Source organism: Carettochelys insculpta, chromosome 10, assembly GCF_033958435.1.
Source record: "Carettochelys insculpta isolate YL-2023 chromosome 10, ASM3395843v1, whole genome shotgun sequence".
Taxonomy (NCBI): Eukaryota; Metazoa; Chordata; order Testudines; family Carettochelyidae; genus Carettochelys; species Carettochelys insculpta.
The window spans coordinates 44,687,574-44,698,638 of record NC_134146.1 but is presented as its reverse complement, the minus strand read 5'-3'; the positions used below and the strand labels follow the sequence as shown (position 1 = coordinate 44,698,638).

Sequence of the window (11,065 nt, the reverse complement as noted above, 5' to 3'; positions counted from 1 at the left end):
CAACCCATTCAGATAGAATACTCCTGCCATAATTTTTTCTATTTACACACAATTCATGAACTACCACTCCCAGCATTGAGTTACATTAACATTATAGAAGAATGAGGCTGTATTTGGAAAACTCACAACAGATTCTTCAGTTTTGCTTTGAAAAATAAAGAATTGCTGCTGTTTCCCTCCACTGAAACATTTCTAATACTGTCCAATTTTCCCTTGTGTAATTTGCTTACACAAAAATCTTGTCCCTAGTGAAATACATTACCCAGGCCTCTGAGCTTTCGGGGGGGGGGGGGGGGGGAGAGACACAACACAGGCATTTGCTGCAAGTAGGTTTCCCCTATCCCCAATGGCATAGGCTTAGAGGTGTAAGAGCTGTTCATCAACCAATCTGGCCTAGACTCGCCTGGAGGCCGAACCATAAGCAGCTGATGCTCTAATTCACAGCAGTCTGGGTTGCTTTATAAGCCTATCCTGTGAATTCACTGAAGGTATCATAACTGATTCTCTGTGATCATTTTGTACTGGTCTTTTCTGCAAACCTGTCACAAGTGTTGCAAATAAAATGTCAGAGTTGTAGCAAGTGTCAGTTGGAAGTTATCATGTCTGTCCTCTTCTCTTTGTATGCATTGTAAATTCAACCTGACATAATGTTTCTCTGATCTACAGTTCTTGACCACAGGGAGACTAGTCCAAAACACAAAAGAATAATTTGCATAAGATAGAGAAGAAAAAATAAGGTTAAATTGAATTCCTTATTTGAGGCACAGTATATTCTTACTTGAAAGCGGCAACACCAACTGGACAACGAGCTGTGCATTTTTTAAATGCAGATGACGAGTCTGAAGATTTGGCTCTGCCTGCCCACCATATATCACTGACCAATTTTCAGCATAAGAAACCAAAACAAACAAAACACAATAAACGCATAGTGGGTCTGCAAACTCTAAAGTGGCCTTGAAGATAAAGTTTTAAAACTTGACTTTCCAAATTAATTTATTCTAAAACGCTGACCAAAAATAAATAAATAAATGCTCTGTTAGAGAATAAAAACTTTGTTATTTTGCCACACACTGGCATCCAAGAATTTCGACCAGAAAAATTAGCAGCTCAAAGTTGAAGGGTGCATAAGGGTGTGTTGATTTTTTGGGGGTGGGGTAGGGGTGGAGCAGTAGGCACACCAATGAGGTTTTGAGGGCATTAAAACTCCCAAGTCTGGGAGGATCCTACAGGGCATCAAAGAGTTAGATGTAACTTTTACACTAGCTCAAAGGCAGTTAAATGCAGGATATCACACTAAAGCACCACTGTTTGCATATACACAATGGAGTGGTATAAATGCATCAAAATACATGCATCAAATCTAGTTACATAATTAAAAACAAAGCAACTTAGCTAAAAGTGAATGCTTTATTTAACAAATATAATTTCCATAAACTTTTTTAAAACAACTTCACCAACGGAACTGTACAATAAATACTCCGTATTAACTCTGCTGTCAGAGGAGCTGAACAGAAAAATAGAGGCAACACAGTGCCTGAGGTCCAAAATTCTTTGTACTGATTATTGCTATAGTTTCCAGTTATTAATGCCTGTCAACATCTCAGAGTATCAATTTCAACACTGTTTCTTTGGTGCATCTAGTACTTCTCATATTCAATTTTTTCCACCCCAAAACAAACAGCACTTGTTCATGCTTTTCTTGGGGGTGAGGTGAGGGTGAGTTCATATGATTCACTGTTTCTGCACATACACAGAACTCAAACTTTTAATGGGATTGTAATTAAGCACTTTTTAAAAAATATATATACTCTTATGTAGAAGTGATGTTTTATTTATACCTGAAACAGCCTTGTTTATAAAACAATCGGCTCATGGTTCTTAAATATATACACACACAATGCATTATGATTTATCCCACTACCAAGATAAGAAAAATACAACCCATCAGGCTCCTCTGACATATGAAACAATTTTCTGTAAAAATGTTGACTATAAATGTTATTTGCAATTACATTAGATCATGTTTAAGAGAGATTTAAAATGCATCTCAACAGTTCACACAGTGTTATAATTAGCAATGTTTTTCGGGGTGCTCCCATATACCTTTTCTCATATAATCAGATGCCTTTTTGCTCTAAGCCTGTCAGACTTTATTCAAGTTCCATGCATGTATAGATTCTGGGGATGGGGGGGTCACACACAGACACACGTGATGATAATTGTGTACAATTACTGCAAAACCACTTGCATTATACCATGGTAACAGCTAGAACTAGGTGAAGGAAGTGATAAGAGAACTTTCTCCCGAGAACCATGGATTAGCATGGATAGCACCTGGGGTGTATTTTTCATTTGACTGCTTTTGCAGTCTGTACGAATGATATTTAGCTGCAGGAGTGAAAAGATCTGGAATTTGCAAGTGCTTTTGTGAATGTTTTCAATAAGTGGCAGAGTATTTTACAGTTATACTAAAATCTCCAATTTTTCTTCCCCTGTTCATGTAAATAATAATTAAAAACAGGGAGGAGAAACCAGATAGGAGACTGAGGTGATAAACCATGTATCTCTGGATAAAACAGTAGAAGCAAGGAATTCAAAAACTACTAGTAGAGTGAAGTTTTTGCAAAAGCCACTAATTTGTAAAAAATAGAAAAAAGGCTGATAAAGTCTGTAGGTAATTCGTGAACAGAAAAAGGGGTAACAATCAACCTTTTAATTATGAATGGTTCATCCAGTTCTAGGAATGTCATTCCATTAGAAACCATGGTGATCATATGATAATGCAGTAACAGTTAAATAGCTACATTACAATTGTATATTGTAATATGAAAAACCAATATAGTAAGATAGATTATTTTCCTGAATAAATACTTTTGATAGCATACTTGATAAGTACTTCGGAATACTGCATTTCACAAATACACCTGTAGTACATAAAGTCTAATCTTTATAGAGTTTGCAAATGAAAAATTCTGTAGCCTAATCTTGTTTACCAATAGCTTTATGATGTGAGATTTCTAAAACAAGAAATGAGAGACTCTTCACACAGTTTTATCCTATTGCAAAAATAAGGATTTGAAAATATTGCCAATTATTTCTAGTAAGAAGTGACAGTTGGATGTTGTGCATTGTAAATGGTATGATCTCTTAAATAATTTTTGGCCACAAATCAAAGACCATTTTGAAACGAGCATGTTTTCAATATTCCCTCTTTTCGCTTTTGCGGCCTCCTGCTATAACATTCTATTTAAGTGGAATATTTTAAGTAATGTTTATATTTTAGCTTGAAATAGGATCACACTTATGTCATTTCCAGTTCCCAATTGCTACATGCTATCCATCAGACCCTCACTGCTATATGGAAGAATTTATGCTCTCAAAAATCTGTTTTCCATACCAGGTATTAATATCTGCTGAGAATTCGGTCATTTCAAAAGGAGCCTATGGACAAAGTGCTCTCTTTCCATCCATGTCGACTCACATGCTGCACAGTAAAATAAGAATGAGTATTTCAGCGAGTTGAAAACGTATGGAGCAGCCTTTACTGCAGCAAAGGAAAATCAAAAGTAATAATAATATAATGCACATTCTTTTCCCTCATGTTGTCAATCAGAAAGGCCAATAGTTACTGTTGGATAACTGAAGATGACATACTTGGGTACCTTTTGCTTTAGGTAAAATTCCACATACCAGTGAATCTAACTGGCATACTGCATATACTGTAAGTCAGAATATGTATGTGTGCACGCGCGACTGCTTTTTTGTGCGCCAGTAGTTATAGCGGCACCTTGGCATCCCCAGCCACAGGATACCAAGAGGAAGGAACTCTGCCAGTTCCTTTTTTCTACAAAAAAAGCCCTCTCCACCTGCACCAACCTTTCTTGAGTAAAATCGATGCTACATTATATGTGGTACATTACAAATACTATTGTTTTCCTTCCTAAGTATTCATTACATAAAATTTCTGGATTCTGTGCAAATCAATTATACATTCCCATCAATGACAAAAATATTACTGATAACGTTTTGCTTCAGAAAAAATGTACTTTGGGTAGACAAATTCCTAAGATCTTCCTGAATTGTTTAAATACTTATTTCTAAAGTAACCTTAGACACTGGGAAGGGGAGAGAAAAAAAAGCAGGAAAAGGTGGAAGATTTAAAAACAAACAAACAAAAACAAACAAACCATAATGGAGGTAAAATACTCTTAAAATATGAAAACTGTACTTGTTTGGCACAAATGTATTCACAACGTTTTGTTCATACTACAAAAATCAAAACATGTGGGGTATGGAAACTGTTAGAAATGCTTGGAGCAGGGTATTTTTCAAAGTTGTTTTTTTTTTTTTTTTTTTAAATAAACCATGTGCCACAACTTTAGGTTTCAAAATGACATATTATAATAAAAAGTTAATTGGCAACACTGAAAACCATTTAGAGATGGCTAAGGAATGAATGACTGACAGACATGGCTACTTTTGAGAACTTAAGCATAATGACTTAAACATACATAGTTACAAACAGCAGATATCTGATGAGAATTTGTTTAGATAAGGAGGTCTTAATTATTTCACAGATAACCATTGCATATTATATTTTTTTTAGTCTTAAAAGCAGAGGCCACCAGGAAAACCCATGCAAGTATTAACTCAGACTTTCTGAACAACTGAGAGTGATAAATTCAGTAGCAGAAGAACATAAGCTTTCATTTTCCAAAGTTAAGTTTTTTGTCTTTATTCTTGAGTAAATGAAGATTCAAGAAATAAACAAAACTGATGTGTTACTGGAAAAGTCATGAACCACAGCAGAGGTGGACACCGGAGTTGTCAGCAGTGTAGATGCCCTAGAAGTTGGAGAACAGCAGTGGAGACATCTTAACGCTTCTTCCTCTATAGTTCATAGAATCCAGGAAAGCTTGGGAGGAGCCGAATAAGGGAGACCAGCAGTCTCTTGCAGCAGCCTATACAATAATGAAAGCTGCAACGTAGACAGGGGGCAGGCATTTAAACCATTAGGTTGGGTTAGGTAGGACACTGGTAGGAAAGTCTGTGCCCTCTGCCTACACTACAGCATTCACCAGTGCTACCAGTCATAGATAATTACATCCGTAAGACCTGCCTGTGCAGATGCAGTTTTCCCACTACCTCCTTGACCTTTTTAGGTGAGCAGAAGGTTTGTTTATGGGATTTAGTAGCCAGAGACTGATTTAAACCATGACATCTCCAATCAGTGACCTGGGGGCACAGCACCTTCCACCAGCCCAGAAGCTGTGGTGGCAAAAAGCCGACTAGCAACATTCTATAGAGAATTATCCTATGTACCTCACTAATGGATCCCTCACATCTTTCTTCTTTCTCTCTCTGCATGGTTAGTAAGTATCTGACATATACATGATTTTGCAACAGCTGCTACTCAGCCCCAAGAACTTAAGACTTATGTAAAACAGAAAATGTATCTGCAAAATCTATACTTCTGTCTGAGGTAGCACAGGTGCAGTTTCTTTTTATTGAGATTCTTCAAATCATTGCCACTGACATGTCAGACCCCTCAAATGTATGAAAATAACACTGGAATTAAATCTTCACAGTACAGTACAGGCAACCAAATACATTAAAAAGAATAAAACACGCAAATCTCCCCAACAATGTTAAAAGATTATTCAAATTTTCAACAGTGAGACAACTGCACAATCCCTCTATTCTTCCTTATCAGGATCAATAATAGTTATTAAAACATGTAAGATTTTACGGTTATGGAGAATGATTGGCACTTTAATATTACCCGTGAAGAACAGGAGATGCTTATTGTACCTGAAAGGTGCACAATGCTGCCCTTTTGTCACCACTTGGAAAAGGCTATGTTGTGTTTTAATAGTATATTGGCATTTGAACAGCAGTACAGATATGTGTATGGTATTTCAATCTAACAGCTGATTCATCATACTGTTTTTTAAAGTGGTATATTAATTGACTTGCCAATGGAAGAAACAAAAGTTTATTTGTAGATTAAGAGGTTCGCGTAACAATATGGTTAAATATAAATTTAGAATAATTTTTTTCAAGGAAAAAAATCAGCCTAGTTTACAAAATCAGACAATCAGCCAATACCCTCAAATCACTTACTTGGGAGCTGAAAAAATACGATCACTGCCTCACCTTGAGAACTCCACTGTCATACACAGGATTCCAACTTGTTAGCAGGTAACGAATAGGAAATGGGTAGGGAAAAGAAAGCATTCAAATATTTAGCAATTTGGTTTAAAATAAAAAAATTAAATGGAACAGATTATCCTTCACATGTATGTTTTGCTGTGCTACAGGACAGACCCCAAGGTTTATATCTGGATGTTTTTGCAGTGCTAGCACATTTTCAGGACTGGGAACACAGCACTGAACCCATTCATAGTCTATTGTCAATATGAAAGCACCATATGGCTTCCACCAGGTATTAACATATGTCCTTGTTAACAAGTGGGTGAGTCCATTGTGGAGAGAGTCAAGATGCTTCTGTCGTTGGTATAGTAGGGATCCGATGAGCTCCATGATCTACAGTAACAATAAAAGAAAAGTTTGGCTGACTAGGAACCTATAATTTTAGGTGAGAGGAAAAATGTCTAAGAGCATAAGGCATATTACTTCTTTCTTTAAAACTTCAGTTAATTCCATCTTGACACCTTTGTAATTCATTCAAAGCCTCAAAAATGCTGCAAGAACTATTTCATGCATTTGCTGAACAGATAGTGTTTATTTTTAAAATTCATTACAACTAGGGCCCTACTAAATTCACGGCGATGAAAAAAAAGTCACAGATTCTGACATCTAGTCTCCTTTCTGTGAAATCTGGTCTTATGTGTGCTATTACCCTATACTAAACAGATATCGCAAGGGAGACCAGTGTTTCTCAAATTAGAGATCCTAACCCAAAAGGAAGTGTGGGGTAGGGAGTGTTATGAAGTTATTTTAGGAGGGGTCCTGGTATTGCCAGCCTTACTTCTGCATTACCTTCAGAGTTGTGTGGCTGGAGAGTGGTAGCTGCTGGCTGGGTGCCCAGCTCTGAAGGCACTACCCTGCCAGCAGCAACAGTACTAAAGTGTGGCACTACACCACAGCATGTTATTCTTAGTTCTGCACTGATACTGGCAGTGGATCTGCCTTCAGATCTAGGCTTTTCGTAGAAGTCATAACTCTGAAGGCAGTACCTTTGCCGGTAGCAGTACTGTGACCCCCTGCCACCTACAACTCCTTTTTTGGGTGAGGACCCTGACAATTGCAACAGCAGGAAGTTTCAGATTTAAATATCTTAAACTGTGAAATTTACCATTTTAAAAATTGTGACACCATTAAATTGACCAAAATGGAGCATGAAGTTGGAAGGGCCCTATGTTAATGTGACTAAAATGTTATTTAATCTGCTATAAATATATGCTTCTTTATGCAACTAAGATTTCAATATTTATGCCTTGTGGCAGCTGCAGTATTATATATGTAAATTCAGGCACAGTGAATACTACAGTGTATTTTTGACATAGTAAAATCATTCTAATAAATCTTCTCATCCCATAAATAGCTAATTGCACTATGCTAATATAGTGGTGTTTTACTTATGTTTTAATCCTGATGCTGTCACCTACTTAACTCACAGTTTCACCTAATAATTTCAGAATTTTACTATTAGCTGTGCTAGATTTAAACAAAAATGTCAAAAGAAAAAAGATATCCCAACTACTATTTCTTTTAATTCTGATACAATCTAACAATTTTCACCCTAAGAGCAAGTTACTTCCCAAGAGGATTCTATCCTGTATATAGGCCACTGCTCTGGCAGGATTGCTAAAGTCAACATGTTCGATTAAAAGTTGAAAATAAAGGGTAGAAAGGAAGGGGGCCACAACTAGAAACAATTTAAGCTCCAAAACCCACCTCTGTCAGAAATCTGCTGTTTCTACAGAAATACTACACACATGTACCTTGACAAGTGTATTGGCTAATGACAGGTCCAGATCATTCAGTAATGGGTTCTACCATAAGAACTTATGTGTGATCCAGAATTTTTTTTAATATTCTATAAGCTGATAAGTAGACAGACAGTGTAATGGAAGAGAGACAGACAGAAATGCATTTTACCAATGTGCAAAGAATATGCAGTATTTCAATTTTAAATGAATGAAACAATGAAAAATGTATTCTGATTACATCTTAAAAACAGTAAAATGGCAGTATTATGTATCAGTTGCCTTCTACTCCAAGCATTTGTACATCTTGAGATCAAAAGAAATGGGTCCCATCCAAAATTTAACAGCATAGTTAATTTCACATCACATTATCATATTTGACAGAATATTATGTACACATATTGTGTATAAACACAAGCTATCTATAAAAATAGAACTGGAAAGTGCTTTTTGTTACAAAGTATTACAAAGCACTTTTACAAACTACATATATACAGGTATCACTTCGTTCATCAATGATATGCAGCTACCTCTTGGATGCAATTGGACATTTAAAATTATCAGTAACATCACACAATAGTCTACTAATTACATTTGACACTGCATGCATCTTCTTAAAGAGAAGAGCTATTTAGTAAAACCTAAAGTGCATTTGTACCCAAACCTGATCTACGCCTAATACTAAGAAGTAAAACATTTTGGGGTTAAAAGTACTTAATTGTACCTTGAGTGTTTCACAGCTGTTAACTGTTTTATGTGACTTACATAAGTAGAATGTTGAACAAAAATATTCAGTGACTTTCACATATTGCAAATGAAGCGAGGGGACAGGCTAAATATAACCTCCTATGACTTTTAGGCTACATTTTAAATAGAAATGCTGGAAAGAAGGAGCAGGAGTCACTTAGAAAACAAAAATGTAATAGTAAAAAAGAATATGCTTGGTTTATTTAATTTATAAAGTGAAAATGAAATAGTTGTGAAGAGCAATTGCAATATAAGAATTAGAACCGCAGCAGCAACAATGGAATTTTTAAAGCCCTTTGACTAGCACCTAGATAGTTTTGCATATTCATTTGTTCAAAGCTATGTTAATTCTAATGCTTTAACAGCTTTTTAAGGTTTTAAAATTATTCATTTAGTATACTCATTAGGAAAAAAGATGACAAGAGGTAACAGACAAGCAACCTGAGAAATAGCACAATATTGAAAAAGTGTTATATTCTGTCAAATGTGATATTTAATTTTTATTATGAAAAGATCCTACAGAAGAGGAGAAGAAATTGTAAAAAACAATCCAGATAGCTAGCAGAATAAAAAAGCAATTATACCTATCTTTATGAGAATATGCACAATAAAAAATTTTGTCCAAAAGCAGCATGCCTTATTAGGTGACATTAAAAAGAAGAAAGTGGTGTGGAAAATGAAAGTTTCTAATTTGCAATGCATAGCTGTCATTTGTTACAGAAGATACCAATAAGTGAAAATATATCTCAAGCACCCAGTACAGAAATGTTGGTTTTAGATTAATTAAATGCTCATCCTGTAGTTTAAAAATTCTATTCAACTGTTTATTTTATACATCATGCTTGCTTTCTATACAGCAAGAGTTTTGATTAAAAAAATTTACTTGGTCATAACTGTTCCTTCTTATACAGAATAAGATACTTTTGCATAATTATACCCTAGCTTTATGTAACTAATAAACAAAATTTCACAAGCAAGCCAGAATAAAGAAGATTATTAGAATCACAGACACTGTGTTAACATAAGAATTTTAAAACTGAAATGTATCATGTACCAAGTCAACACTTAAAAGGTAAAATCAGAACTGAAAAGGCATGTCAGCATAAATTACCGATACAAGATTTTATTTTTTCTGAATGATACCACACCCTTGTAAATTAAAACGAGACAATTCTTCACATATTAAAAGAAACCCCATGTAAATGTGAGAAGTGCATTTTTTCCAGGTTTGGCTTTTGAATAATGGAGGGCTATGATATCATTCAGTGAAGGACAGAATATGATATACAAAAGGGTTTTTATTTCTACCCACAAAGCCCTCCATATTTGTTACTGAGTCTCTGAGATTTTGGAAATGGGAAGATGTGAAAATATTCAGTTCAGTAGATTTCGACAACCACGTTCCAGATCTCTTTCTCAGCTATGCTTGTTTTAAAGTCAGTCAGCATTATTTGTTGCAAATATTTCTGATTATTCTTATGTTTTTCTTCCACCAATTAGTGTATGTAAATCAAGATATTTAGTACAAAGTTTTGAATGGCACTTACAGTTTTGCTGACATTTTTCATACAAAGAGAAACCATCACATCTAAGTCAACTTGAAGGCTGTGTTTTAAATTAATTGGAAATAGGGTATAGAAAAGTTATATTACAAAAAATATTTAATTTCAGCAACCACCACAAGTTTAGGACTTTCCTTTTAATGATGGAGTCACAGTCTGGGGGGAAATATGACCCTTTTGTATATCTTTAGAAGCAATGCAAGCTCATATGTGACTTTTTGGAGGACATACATTAAATAGCAAAGGAAAAGCCCTTTGACTTTACAAATTACACTTGATTTGTGAAGGCAAAAAGCTGGATCATAAAAACAAACAGCACAGTGAGGTTTACTTTTCTAAAGGTGTATGAGGATGTATAAACTTAGAGAAAATACCATATATACAACACAAGATCTCATACTAGAAAAAGCAAAGTTTGAAGACAGTTCTGTTTCTTGAAAAACTGTTTTCTTCCTTTTTCTAACAAAAGCACTTCCAGTAAGGAAGAAACGGATCTTTTAGGATCAAAAGAGCACTATAAAGAATAACATTTCCAGGTTATTTAATCAAAACCTGCAACTGGATTGCTAGACATCTATAGCTGCAGGCTCATCAGGTTCCAGTTTATGGGAGAATGGTCTGCAGCAAAGGCTATTGAGAGAAATTCCACCACACCTGTTGACCCGGGTTGGACTACATCTTCCCATTAATCGTTCCAACATTCTTCTAACAGATGTGCATGCTGTTTCCCCATCTGAGAAGCAGCACATGGAGTCCAAGCAGTTGATACCTGAACCTGCCTCAGCAAGCTGGAGTGGAAAAAAA

The 11,065-nt window shown here is 35.5% G+C and overlaps 1 protein-coding gene across 4 annotated transcripts in view; it reads right to left on the bottom strand.

The window, feature by feature from the left end:
• Positions 1 to 1,394: 1,394 nt before the first annotated feature.
• Positions 1,395 to 11,065, bottom strand: part of ATP11B (ATPase phospholipid transporting 11B (putative)) — a 100,935-nt gene continuing 91,264 nt past the window's right edge. For 2 of the 4 annotated variants that reach the window (XM_075004680.1, XM_075004679.1), the window contains 2 exons: positions 10,916 to 11,049; positions 1,395 to 6,546 (listed from right to left, as the gene is read on the bottom strand). In XM_075004680.1, the coding sequence (XP_074860781.1) occupies positions 10,947 to 11,049 (103 nt within the window). In that variant the 3' untranslated portion in view covers positions 1,395 to 6,546; positions 10,916 to 10,946. The other 2 variants (XM_075004678.1, XM_075004681.1) reach the window with 2 other exon arrangements.